Source organism: Diceros bicornis, chromosome 25, assembly GCF_020826845.1.
Source record: "Diceros bicornis minor isolate mBicDic1 chromosome 25, mDicBic1.mat.cur, whole genome shotgun sequence".
Classification (NCBI taxonomy): domain Eukaryota; kingdom Metazoa; phylum Chordata; class Mammalia; order Perissodactyla; family Rhinocerotidae; genus Diceros; species Diceros bicornis.
The window spans coordinates 6,512,748-6,526,816 of NC_080764.1; the positions used below are offsets into that span (position 1 = coordinate 6,512,748).

General features: G+C 48.4%; 1 protein-coding gene across 1 annotated transcript in view; it reads left to right on the forward strand.

Annotated features, from left to right (window-relative positions):
• The window catches only part of EFCAB6 (EF-hand calcium binding domain 6), a 239,415-nt gene that overhangs the window by 174,023 nt on the left and 51,323 nt on the right, over positions 1-14,069 (forward strand). Inside the window, exons 22-23 of the mRNA XM_058568187.1 lie at positions 7,552-7,746; positions 12,062-12,217. Coding sequence (XP_058424170.1) covers positions 7,552-7,746; positions 12,062-12,217 — 351 coding nt within the window. The remainder of the gene's footprint in view (positions 1-7,551; positions 7,747-12,061; positions 12,218-14,069) is intronic.

The window sequence follows — 14,069 nt, forward strand, 5'->3', positions numbered from 1 at the left end:
TCCCACGGCTGTACCCACCTGCAAGGGAGCCTGAGAGAAGGGGTCTGGATGTGTGTCCAGGGGGAAAAAGAAACGAGATGGGGGAGCTCATGATGGCATCTGCCGCACGTGGAATTACATCCAAGGGAGAAGCAAAGAGGGGCATTCGAGACAGAGAAAACACCAGGAGTATATCTACCAGTGTCTGGGCAGGAAAGCAAAAACCGCTCTAACATTTACAGCTAGGCAGGACGTAATGCAGTGACTGATCACAAAGATGTCAGCAGGGCCGCAGTCTGGGGGGGCGTGTGGTATCACCCAGAGGCCTGGAGGCTGCTGGCCCCGTGGGCTGGAGGAGCAGGAAAGGAGGGGTCACCCCGAGACCGGGAAACCGCTCCCCTACGGGGGACTGAACAGCAGAAGGGAAACGGGCTATTTCTTAGAGATCAGGAGGCTGCCCCCACCCCAGATACTGTCTCAGAATCTGCTAGCATCTCAGCCGCTGTGCTGAGCAGGAGCCACGGCCATGGCCACGCGAGAGGTGCCACTGGAAACAGCCCGCTCTGCCCTCTTCCCATCTTCTGACCTGGCACACCTCCCTGGGAGCATCTCAGGGGTAACTCAGAAGACGTGCCGAAGGATGAGCACAGGGCTGAGCCAGCGGGCGAACAACCAGCTAAGGGGCAAAGGAGGGTGTCCCGTTCCGGGCCTGCAGGATAACCTGGGGGGCCGGAAGACAGGCAGCCTGGGGCAGGCAGGAGAGGAGGCTGCATGTCAGCTGAACCACATCCTGAAGGGCAGGACGAGGCAGGGACCCTGTTCTGAAGGCCAAGTGTTTAGTAGGGAAAGGCCTAGGCAGGTCTATATTCTAGAAAGATCACTGGCCACAGGGAGGAGGGTGAATTGCAGGAGACACAGAGGTGGATTAGGGGCTGCTTGGGGTCCAAGCGAGAGGAGGTGGTGAGCTTTCCTGGTGGTGCTAGGAGGGCTGCGGAGGAAGTGACAGGTGTGAGAGAGATTTAGGAGGTGAAAATTAGCCTTCAGCATCCTGGAAGGAGAGGCTGCATGAGAGGAAGACAAGATGCTCCTTGGATTCTTCTGAGGAGTCACGCGCAGAAATCAAGGAGACAACCTGAGGTGGCCAGGTAGCCTGCACTACGGGCTGTGGTCTGAGCAGGACCTGCGCCCTGTCCATGGCACCCCGGACTGAGCTGGGTGGCCTTGGGCCAGTGGCTCACCTTCTCTGGGCTTCAATTGTCTATCAAATGGCATGGCTATGGGGACCAAACAATATAATTTATGTATATTACCTGGCATATATAAGCATAAAAATTAGTAGCAAAAAGATCATATAGATTTGAAATTGTTTTCTGATTGCAATATTAATGCGCACTCCTTTTAGAAGACTCAGAAAATCCAGAAAAGCATGAAAGAAAAGAAAGGACAACAAGAAGCAGTCGTCACCCACTCGGCAGAGATGATAACCAGTGGTAACTTGGTGGTTTATTTTCTCATCCATTGTCTATGCATTTCCGTGATCTCAGTCCATCGTCCCACACTCGCTGATGCTCCTGGCCTGTCCCTTTCAATCGCTCAGTGTTTGCTGACAGCGACAGCCATGTCACCCGTCCACTCCCTCCAAGTCTACCTCTGCACTGCAGAGCAGGAGCGCTGAGCAGGCAAGAAGGGGGTGGCCAGCAAAGGGTTGTCCAGGCACCAGGAGCCTCCTCCAGGTGCCCTAACAGGGAGGGGTGTCCTGCCACTAAGGCGCAAGTGAACAGGGACCAGAGGGAAGTCGGGGAGCAGCTAGGGCCCCCGTGACACACTCTGCCAGCTCAGGGGGTCTAAGTGTCAGAATGGGAAAGCCCCCCAAAATTGACTAAGCAGAAGTGAGTGGGAAAATAACATTCTGCTCTTTCAAAAACACAAAATTAGAAAATAGGGCAGAAAGTAGACAAGAAAAAAATTGTCAGCATCCATTACTCACTCAACATTTATTAAACACCTGTGAAGTGCACTATTGTAGAGCTTCAGATTAGTCTGGAGGGTCTAGTTTATGCTGTGGAAGTAAATTAATGAATTAACCCCCAAACCTCAGTGGCTTGGCACACGGATGTTTTATTTCTTATTCACCCGAAGTCTGCTGTGTGTCTAGCAGCTCTTCTGGACAATTCTCTTCCAAGTGGTGATTCGGGGATCTGGCCGGCTTCCAGCTGTGGCTTCACTGTCCCAGCAGGGGGCCCCTCCCACCACGGTGGGGACTGCAGGGTCACAGGGTCACATGTGGGCTTTGGTGGGCTTCAGCCTGGAAGTGACACACTTCTGCCCTCAGCCCATTGCCCAGGTCTGGTCAGTGACCCTGGCTAACTGCACAGGGGCTGGACAGAGCGGAGAGCACGTGGATGTTAAGTGAGCCTGTCACAGGCTGGCTCATCGGGGATTAAAGGAACAAAATGTTCAAGCCTGAAGGAGGTTGCTAATCCTGAAAGGAAACCTTCTAACTGAAGCCAAAATAGGCTCTTTAAGCATGCGATTTCAGGAGCAATATGTCTGGTTTTGTTTTGGAGAGACTGCTAAGAATAAATCACAAGATGGAAGTGTGTACATTCATTCATTCATTCATCTGAGCAATCATTGAGCAGGAATTTTTCGAAACTTTCCAAGTTGCAGGCCCTGTGCTGAATTCTGGGGTTCCAGAGATGAAGGCAGCCCCATCCTCAGGTTGCTCACAGCTCAGCAGGGATGTCTGCTCACGACCCTGCAGACCTGGTGACAGTAGCAGCATGCCAGGAGGGACAAGTGTGGGCAGCCAGGCCTGTGGCAGCCGCGTGGGGTTCAGGGAGGGATCTCCAGGAGATGCGATGCCTGAGCTGAGCCTTAATGAGCAGTCATGAGCCAGAGGGGGAGGAGGGCCTCCCAGAGAGCAGAGAGGCCCGGGCCGGGAGGAGGGGCAGAAAAGGAAGGACGCTGCCTCTATCAGAAGAGCCTGAGACCCCGGGCTTCTCAGGTACAGGGGATGCCAGCACCGCGATGCCCCACAGGCCTGCTGCCCAGGGCCCGGGAGCACTCCCTTAGGGGGACACTGGGCATTCTGAGCACCTTCTGTAGCCTCATTTCATCAGGTGGAATTCAACTCTTTGGATGTAAAACAAACTTGGCTGAGAACCCGTGCAGACAGTGTGTTGTAAAAGTGCACAGAAGGGAGGACTCGGGGAGGAAAGCAGCCGTCTCAGAAACCTCGGTGTCAATTGTTAATTGTGTAAAACCAGCTAACCAGGTGGACTCTACAGGACGTTTTGGAGATGATGCCCAATCTGTGCACATTTCTTGATGGGGTGGGTAAGTTGTGTATCAGTATTCCAATATAAGAAGAAAAGACTACGAAAATGTACCTGTGTTGTATGCATCCGCTCCTTGAAGAAGACTTATGGCTTTAGGTGAACGAGAGGCTAGGTCATCTCAGTAGCTCAACCAAGGCGGTGCCTAGAGAGAAGCTCCTGGGTGCCGTGCTGGTGGAACTCCTGGACAGGGAGAGCCTCGGGTGGGAGAGGACTTGAAAAGGTTGAATGAGCAGGGTCTTTAGCTTAGAAAAGAGGAGACTGAACGGGACCTGATGGTAGGGTTTTAGAAGAGCTGAATGTGAAGGAGGGGTCATCGTGGAGATGACTAGCTGGGTAGGCTCTTAGCTCAGCATAGAGAACTTTCCCGTGATTAAAATTGCATAGAGCTCCAGTGGGCAGTCTTTGAAGGAGTGGCTTTCCCTTCTCTGGCATGGCTTTATCCAAAGCTAGGTGGCTGCTTATTGGAGGTGCTTTTGCCCTGGATGGGGATTGGAGCAGATGGTGCCTAATCTTCTGTGATTCCACCAGGACTTGCTGAATGTGCCCATTGGGCGTGGCCAACTCGGGCAGTTGGACATTTTGCATTCTGAAGGACAGCTATTTAAGCCATCAGACCACCCTTGCAGATGGTACCTGAGAGAATTCCGTATGTCCCAAGCTGCACAAGGTGCCCTGTCTACCTCTGCAGCATGGCCTGGGTCATCAATCGAGCTCACACCTCTAACTCTGAGGTCAGTAGTGTTAGAGGGTACTTCTGTCATTGGTGTCAGAACCAAGTGCTTGAACTGAGCCTAAAGAACTTTCTCAGCAAAGCAAAGCAATCGATGTGGACATGTTCAAATCATGTGTACGACTGAACTGCTGTGTGCACAATAAATGGGCAGAGTAATCTGATATGTCATAAATTAGTGGCTATTGCCATACGCAAATGCAAGTTTTTATAGGTCCTCTGTTTTTGTGCACATTTTTCCTGGCACATCTGTTGCTGAACATTTTAAAATTCAACCTTTATAGGTGAGTTGATTTTTTTTAATGTTACAGAAAGGGTTATATAATGAAGAGTGAGGTTATGTAAGCTGAATTAACTCTCTGAGTATTCACATTCATAACAGTATTTTCATTGCGATTGTGCAATCTGGTCTTCTGTTCCTTTGCGATGAGAATAGACTGTTTATGATCTTTATTAAGGAAGTGATTAAGAAGTGTCTTTCCCTTCAGTTCAAGTGTCATGTTGTAGAGTTTGTTGGTGGTACTCTCTTGAGCATAGCATGGCGGGATGGTGGTCCTTCCTCAGGAACATGCGTCCTGCACAGTTGTTATCTCAGTAGACACGTGCTGATAATGAAGCTTTGCGAGGCGTCATGCTGGGCACTGTGAGTTTCTGGGTAAAAATAAAGAAGGCGTGGTTTTTCCTCAAGAAACTTGCCATCTAGCAGGGAGAGAAGACACAGACTAGAGGTAGAGGCGGCGGCAGGATGTGGTTGAGCCTTCAGGTGGCGATTAGCAGCAGCAAACACCACCGTGCACCCACTGTGCACAGGCCCTGCAAGCCCATACATGCCTTTACCCTTGGATCCCCCCATGCCCTAGAGGAATTCAGTGGACGGTGGAAATACAGCACTCTTGACTAGGAGGAGAGAGAGGTTCCGAAAGAGGAGCATGGCTACCCAGAGCTTGTTTGTCAGGTGGGGGTCTTATGCACCATTCTTATAATTTTATTTATTTATTTATTTATTTTTCCCCCAAAGCCCCAGTAGATAGTTGTATGTCATAGTTGCATATCCTTCTAGTTGCTGTATGTGGGACGCGGCCTCAGCATGGCCAGACAAGCGGTGCGTCGGTGCGCGCCCGGGATCCGAACCCGGGCCGCCAGCAGTGGAGTGCACACACTTAACCACTAAGCCACGGGCCAGCCCTTATGCGCCATTCTTGGTTTTTTTTTTTTTTTTGTGAGGAAGATCACCCCTGAGCTAACATCTGCCAATCCTCCTCTTTTTGCTGAGGAAGACTGGCCCTGAGCTAACATCCATGCCCATCTTCCTCTACTTTATATACATGCTGCCACAGCATGGCCTGACAAGCGGTGTGTCGGTGCGCGCCCAGGATCCGAACCGGGGCCGCCAGCAGCGGAGCACGTGCACTTAACCGCCAGGCCACGGGGCTGGCCCCTATGCACCATCCTTTCAGGAACCATCCTGTAGAAATGGGGGCCCTTGGGGAGCTTTAGTCAAGGGCTGTCTTGACCAGCGTTGCATTTCTACATCACTCTGGTGGCACAAGGCTAGTCACAGGCTGATGCAGTTCAGGGAGAGACGCGGGGCCCTGGGATCACCCTAGAAGCTCAGGAAATGGCAGCCCTTCCCCTTCTCAGGCGTATTGATGGAAGACTAAACTCCCCTTTCTGCAGCTCTCTTATTCTCACCAGCAGTAGGAAAAGCCGCTTGCCAGAGGCACCGGCCCTTGTGCTGCCTGGAACATCACAACTCTGCGATGGCCACAGGCCAGGCCTCAGGAATGAGAGACCCCACAGGCCTGCTTTTGTGAGTGTGTCACTTTGTTTTGTTTTAGAAACAAATGAGCTGAATAGAGGTAGAACGGTCCTTTATCGTGTTGAAGTACTAAGGTGGTTCTAATAACAGACACCTGGAATGGTCTTAGAGGGTTTCCTAAATGACAGTAACAAGGAGCAGTGCAGGGCACTGAGACCACAGGTCTAGGGATGCCTTCAGCGTCTTGCGGATGAGGAGACCGAGCCCCAGAGAGGGTAAGGGCCTTGCCAGGGTCTCGAAGCTGGTGAGCTGGTGTTTGACGCAGAGTGCTCCACCCTTGGCTGCCTCTCCGTCACTGGAGGGGAATTTCCTTATCTTCCAAGATGGAGTCCATGATGAAAACAGGCCTGGATGCTGAATAAGGTGGATGGAAATCGGACACAGGGCAGGAGGAAGCTGCAGACCTGTGGGGTCAGAAGGAAAGGAGTGGGAGAGGGAGAGGCCCAGGCTCTGTGGGCACCTTGGGGGCAGACCCACTTGGTCTTGGGGAAGGATGGATGGCGTTGCAGCTCCCAAACGCTCTGCAGAGTTTAGCACAGGTGCACGAAGTCTTTGCCAAAACTTCTTACCCCTTCGTCCTCTACCCACCACCCCACCCCTTGAGGACAAGCAAGTCGGGTAAATAAATATGTTTTCTTCATTGTTATTCAATTGAGACGATCGCGAAGGGCTCAGAGCATTGGAGGCGAGCGTGGGGTTCTGCAGCCCCTTCAGCGTCTGGTCAGTGAACGAGCAAGGAGAGCTCTGCTTCACACAGGAGAACGTCGGTACTTGTGCTCAGTCAGACAGACCTCCCAACAAAGCCTGCTGGAGGATCGCGCCCGCACACTGTTTAAATGCAGTCTCTGTCCTTGTAACTCTGGGTTCATCTGGGAAGAATCACAGCCGCCAATGCTGTTTTTATCGATTAGATGAGGACCAAGATCTTTCCGTAAAAATAAATGCCTTTTTTTCTTTAAAAAAGATTGGCAATTTGCCTTAAAATTTTTTATTGTAGTAATTCTATTCTATTTGAATAATGTTGGGAGATAAAAACCCTCCATTATGCCTTTTTTAATGAATTATAATTCAGAAAAATCTCAATAATAGAAATGACATAAAAGGCACATAGCATAATTCTTATCTTGTTTTCCTTACTAGTCTCTCTCATTGGTTGTATGTAATTGGCATCTCTTCAAAGAGAAGATGGGGAATTTGAATCAAGTGGCATTCATTTATTGGAGTTTTAAGACTGAATAAGGATTTTCTTCTAAATCTTAGCATAGTTCCTCTTGCATGGAGGTGCTCAATAAAAAAACCGTTGAATGGGTGGAAGGGTGGATTTTAATTTTCTGTGGTCACAACCATGTTTCTGTCAGAATGACGGGTGAACGAATTTGGTTGCTGTCTGTCGGGGTGAACCAAGACCACTGTATATGAGGTGAGCTTTCTGTTGAGTAGAGCAGTGGGTTTCAAACCTCGATGAATCGCCTAGGGATCTTGTTCAATGCAGATTTGGATCAGGTCTGGATGAGACGCTGCATTTCTGAGTCCCCCAGGTGAAGCCGTGTGCTGGTCTGCAGAGCACACGGAGTGTTGAGGACCCGGATGGCCCCTCCCAGATGGTGCAGACACCGTCCAAGCCTCGGGCACCAACACACCTTGGCGGCTACTGATGAGAGTTTGTTTGTTTGTCTTTAAAGCTATGACACCGAGGGAAGAGGGCACATTACTTACCAAGACTTTTTGCAGAAACTGGGGATCAGCTATTCAGCAGATGTCCATCGGCCCCACGCAGAGGATTATTTCAACTTCATGGGTCATTTCTCGAAACCGCAGCGGGTACAAGGAGAGATCAAACAGCTGCAGCAGAGCACCGAGAAGGCCGGGCCAGCCAGGTGAGTTGTAAGTGTTGTGGGACCAGGAGCTGGTTTACCCTTGCAGCCAAAGTTGTTTAAAGTGGTATCTCCCGGTGCTGGCAAAGTTATCACGAAGCTGTAACACTCGTTCTCTGCTGTCCATGCTAGCAACAGGCGCTGAGTCATGGAGATGAAGGAGTTAAAGAGCTCTAAGCCCCCCCACCTTACTCAGTCACTCTCCCATCATGCCTGTTTTATGGTTGCCTGGCGAGATGTCCCTTCTGGTCGTTCACTGTGTATTACCTCCCCCTCCACTGGCCCGAGTTCTGTAAAGACAGGCCTGTCTTCTTTCACTGGTGCCAGAGCAGGGCCTGACACCTCACAGGCACCCAGTCAACATTTGTTGAATGAGTGAATGGACAGACATAGTGTTTAAGTCAGTAATTCTAGTGTGGGGACTTCATCCCAAAGAAATAATGCAGAGGAGGCCACCAGTTTAGCAGTTGGAAGTGACTTGCAGTGTGCCCTCAACAGCAGCGACAAAAGGAACCCCTGCCAATCCCATGGGAGTGCACTGGCTTACAAGGTGTGGCCCCACAGAATATGAACTAGTGTATGCCTGTTACGGTTACCATCGTGAAGACTGTGGAAGATGTTGGTGATAGAAGGCTGATTGGAGGTGACATTTTAAGCAGTATGTATACTGTGACTGGAACCACGTCGGACGTGAGTGCGGGTCCACGAGGACCAGAAGATGCTCTGCAGAGGGCAATGTGTTGCATTTAGGTGGTGGGCTGTGCACGGTTATTTGCAAAATTTAAAACTAGTGACTAACGTCATACTTTAAAAGTTTATAACATCAGAGAGAATTTTGCCACACTTGATGTGACCATAAGGCTATGGGACGGATTTCCTTGATCAGTCTCAGGCCTCGGCCATCAGCACTCCCCAGGCCAGGCCTCTGCTCCTCGCTCCCTAGCTCTGCCTTAGCTCCGTGTTGCTCTCATCTGTGTGTCTGTCTGTCTCCTGTCTGTCACGTCAGCTCTCTGCCCTCATTACCTCAAATAGCACCTGAATGAGTGCTTGAATCCCCAAAGGAAATAAGGGCTCCAGGGACGCAGGAAAGAAATGTGATGGCTAAACGGGGCATCAGAGAAAAGCACTTTGAACACAGCCCCGAATCAAGTCTAAGTTACTGAGTTATAAAGCCTGAAGGCAGAGAATTGAGTTTGTGAAATTTAAAGTAAAAATATTCACAAGATTGGTATAAATCAAACATGCCAGAAAACTAATGAAAAAGTGGAATTTATCTTTATCAGACAGGGCTGGTCTCATTACCCACTCGTGTCTTCCCTTCTCTCCTGCCGCTTGTGAGTAATGAGGCTCAGAGAGAATTCTCGCAGCCTTGGCGCGCACACGGTGCGTTCTCTCTCTTCCTGTGTTGCTGTTTGTTGTGTGAGCGGGGATCTGTAGCTGGAGGAGCCACGTGCATTTCAGGTCACCAAGCTCAGTGAACTAATTCACGCTCACCCCATCCTCTCTGCCACGGTCGTACTCCCTTTCCAGAGAAGACAAGCCTGATTTCATACAAGTGCATGACCGACTGCTGTTTTCTCAAAGATGTCGGATTGTAAAATTGTCAAGTAACTTTTCCCTTGAGGATAACCTGTTTTAAAATCTCAGTGTCAGTGGGTCTTGTAGATAATTCGTAAGATTCCGTATTTCCAGGATTTTCTACCTCCTCATTTCTACTGAAACTCTGATAAGGTTGATAGATGGGAGTCATGTTCATTAAAGTGACAGAAATGTTATATTTGCCTCTTAAATCTAACGAAATTTATTTTGTTTGGAGTGCCCCAAGTACCTTTTAAAAATTGAGAAAAGTCCTTTTTTCAACTCCTATTTATTCTCCATGCCTCGCTCTTTTTTGCCCAGGTCTGAGTTGAAGATTCAGAATCAGAGCAGCCGTGGTTAACTAGCCCGCACAGCACAGCCATTCTCAAATGCACACTGAGAGGCGCCTGAGGGAAACCAGCAGAGCTGCCAGCGAGGGCGCGTGTGGGAGGGGCTCTGTGGCCCACCCACTGGCTGTGACAGGCCCTCGTCAGACTTCTGTCTCGTTGTCCAGACCAGGAACCCGACATGGACCCAGAGCAGCAGCTGCTCATCCCTGAGTGTCGGCTCACACCCGTGCTGTTTGGCAGTGTGGCGTGATCTATGCTCTAAACCCTCATTTACTCTGTGCACATATTTACTCTGCGAGGGAAATAATTACTGCCTAGAAACCAGTCCAAGAAATGCTGAATGCCTCAATTTTCTAAAAATATGTATCTCAAAAAAATGTTTTGATTTTTTATACCTTCATTTACTTTCATTTTGAAGGATTAAGTGGAATATAATAGTTGTGATGACGAGTAATCACTTAGGAACATGAGACTGAATTCAGTGTACACCTGTAAGGGAATCCAGAATGTTGCTGCTATTGGTATACGTTCACGGAACGGTTAATGCGACTCATTTGTATCAGAGCTCAAATGCTCGCATCAGCCAGCTCCAAACTGGAGGCCAACGAGGGAACAGAGTAGATGACCCATGTAGCTCCACAGTCAGTGCCGCTCCCCTCTCCCACCGTGAATATTCCCACTCAACTGGATTTCTGAGTTTTCTGTTCCTATGGATTATTTTTTCCAGGCGCGCTCCAGGAACTGTCATCTCCACAAATACATATCTGAGGTGGTAGACAATTACCAACAAAGATTTCATGTTTGGAATTTCTAGCATATTCTTTTCCCTGAGTAAGAACACCACAGCCAAGCTTGAGTCTGAGCCCATCAGACAAGCATCTTGTTCAGTGTGGTAGGAAGATCTTTGTTAGAGACCTGGGTGAGCCAAGGTTATGGAATTTATGATCAATCCACCATCGGTCAGGTGTGAGATTGTTCGTTCTTAATGATGTCGACACTTTTTTAGTCTCTTAACAATAATTTTTTTTTGAGTCAGAGAAGAATCTTCCCGGCCTGAAAGACTTGAATTAGCAGAATCAGAGGCTTGAATATGTTCTGCAGGAAAATCAACCCTGGAGCAGGAGCTACAGCAGGGTGCTCACTGTCTCTATCCCTGCGAGGGAAAGGCCTGGCCGGGCCCGACTCCACCCCCGGGGCAGCGCACTATCTTGCTCCTCGTCTGTGGAATGGGGATGACAGTTACCCACCTCCCTTGCAGGGTTGTTGAGCAGAATAAATGGGAGAATGTACGTGAAGAAGACAGCTCCTGGTTTGCCAGTGGATGCACACAAATGGTGGCTGTGTTCTTAACAACAAAAGCACCAGATAAAAACAAGAGATCCCTGACCACCCTTCTCCCCAGCTAACACCAGCAGGACCAGCCTGTCGGCCCTCCTCACTCCCTGAGCACCTGCACTCCTGCCTCTTAGCCTTGGCGCTGCCTGTCCCTGGGCCCTCGGGAGAGCTCTTCCTTCATCTCCCTGATCAAGTGCCGCCTTCCCAGTGAGGCCTGCCCCCACCTCCCTACTGGGAATTACAGCCCACTTCCCTGTGGGCATTCTCAGTCCCGCTAACAGGCTCTCTGCTGACCCACTCACCCACTGCGCAGGGCACTGATGTCTTCCAGCTACCGTCAGCTTTGCCCCCAACAGAATGTTAATTCTTCTGGGGAGGCCACCTGGATTCGCTAGCTGTCTCTCGACATGTAGCACAGTCCCTGCCCAGTAATAGATGCTCACAGTCTTCATGGAGAGAATGAAGGCATGTTTCATGTCTGTAATATCACTGTATTTTTTTTTTTTTTTTTTTTTTTTTTTTTTTTTTGTGAGGAGATCAGCCCTGAGCTAACATCCGCCAATCCTCCTCTTTTTTTGCTGAGGAAGACGGCCCTGGGCTAACATCGGTGCCTATCTTCCTCCACTTTATATGGGACGCCGCCACAGCATGGCTTACGAAGCAGTGCGTCGGTGCGCGCCCGGGATCCGAACCAGCGAACCCCGGGCCGCCGCAGCGGAGCGCGCGCACTTAACCGCTTGCGCCACCGGGCCGGCCCCAATATCACTGTATTTTTTAATCCTTGGTTCCATCTTTAAAGTACCAATTCTAGGAAAAAGACAAGGTTGTAATTTCTCTAACATGGTTTTGCTATGCTACAGACTTATTAAATTTTTTCCAGGATATCTTTTAGTGTAAATGGTACACTAAGGCTGCAAAACATCTTCAAAATTAGTTCTTAGATGAACCAGCACATCATCACGTTAGAGTGATCATGGAACTCTTGCTTTAAAGAAATTGTTTCCCTGGTTTCAGCGTGTAAATGAATTCAGCGTCTAAAATGTATTCTCTTTCAGGGATCGGCTTAAGGATCATTATCAGGATATCAGCAAAGTACTCACCAAACTAGATAAATCTAAAACTGACTACATATCCGTATGCAAGATGCAGAAAGTGCTGCAGGAGTGTGGCTGTTCTCTTAAGGAGGAGGAGCTGACCGATCTTCTCAACAGGTTGTCTTTGACTAGCTTGACTACGTTTCTCACAGTACTGAACACCGAGTTGGCGCATTGCTTTCGTTTCTTCTCTGTGCACTCAAACAGCCTTTTGACATTGAAACAACCTCCACATACCCCTTTTGGCTGGGCTACAGTAAAATGGGTTTGAGTGACCCAACGCAAAAAGAGAAAGCAACTTGACAAATGAGTAATTTTCCTGATGTGTCTCAGCAGCATAATCATTTTTTAACATTATTTTTATTTTACTCAAGTTATTCGTGCACTTGGGCAGGAGTCAAGTTGTTCTACAAGGCTTGTTAAAAACAGCAGCCCCTTCACCCTGCATCTCTCCTCATTTCTCCCGCCCCAGAGTCAACAACTTCCAACACTTGTAACTGACACCTTTGGAACTTAACTCCGTATTTCTCAGTGACAGGCTTACAGAGCTGCTTCCTGGTTTTTCACTTTTAGGCAGTGTCTGCTGACTTCCTGCCAGGAGGGTACAGATTTAACTCTTTTTCCTGCATGCCACCACCAACCACCTCACCCCTCCAGCCCGCACCCCAGTTGGAAATACACACAAACTTGTCTCCATGGGCTTCCCACATTGCTGCCTCTCAATTTGGGGTAGATCAATATTCAGGGTTTATATTGTTGTGACTAGCTGATCACTTTTCCTTTCCTATATAGTGTTTTGTTTTCCCTGGAGTTAGTGATTATCTGAATTTTTTCTGTTTGCTTAGTTTCTCTGTACCTGTGATCACTAATTTGACTCTCAACTCACCCCCAGTTGGAAATCTCTTTCCAGTGTGTTCAGACACATCAGCTAATCTGTCAGCTTAACCTTCTTGGGTGGCCCTTTACGTGCTCTTCAATTCTCAGAGATTCTCTTGATTTATTTCATTAGTGAGTTCCTCTCCTGTTCTTTTCTTTCTGGAACTCCTGTTGTCATTGGATATTGAACCACCTAGACTGTTTCCTTATGTTTTTAAATCTCTCCTATCCTCCGTGTCTTTTTCTTCTTGTTCAGCCTTCTGGGAAATTGCCTCAATTTTAACTCCTGACCCTTCTTTTGAGATTTTTGTTTCTGCTATCATACTTATTGTATTTTTAATTGCCAGAGCTCATTTTTTGTTCTCAGAATGTTTCTTTTCTATAGCATCCTGTTCTTGTTTCATGGATGCACTATCTCATTTCTCTGAAGTTATTAACAATAGACTTTTTTAAAAGTTTTCTTCACCTGAGAAGTCTCCCCTCTGTGTTGCTTTTTTCTACAATGTTTCCTGTTGGATGCTTTCCTCAAAAATATACTTATATGAGGAGTGAGGTACCAAGAAGCAGATTAGAAGTTCTACACAGATATGTGGAGCTGTTGACTTTGGTTTGAGCTGTATGGTAATCTGGCAGGCAGTTTCCTGGGGGGAACTTCAATGTCAGTATCTTTAAAACTTTTCTTTTGGGCTGGTCAGATTTCCCAGAAAGTAGAGTTGTCAGATAAAAAATTGGATGCCCAATTAAATTTGAATTTTAGATGGACAATAATTTTTTAGTATAAGTATATACCATGCAAGAGAGACTGGAGTGATGAGTCCACGAGGCAAGGATTGCCAGCAGCCACTAGAAGCTGGAAGAGGCAAAGAACAGATTCTCCCCTAGAGCCCCCAGAGGGAGCGTAGCCCTGCCGACACCCCGATTTTGGCCCAGTGAAACTGATTTCAGACTTCTGGTGTCTAGAACTGTAAGAGAATAAATATGTGATGTTTTAAGCCACCTACTTTGTGGTATTTTGTTACAGAGCTGTAGGAAACTAATCGAGTTAGTATATAAACTTTCACTAAATTCCCCTCTTTTCATTAAGAACCCTCAC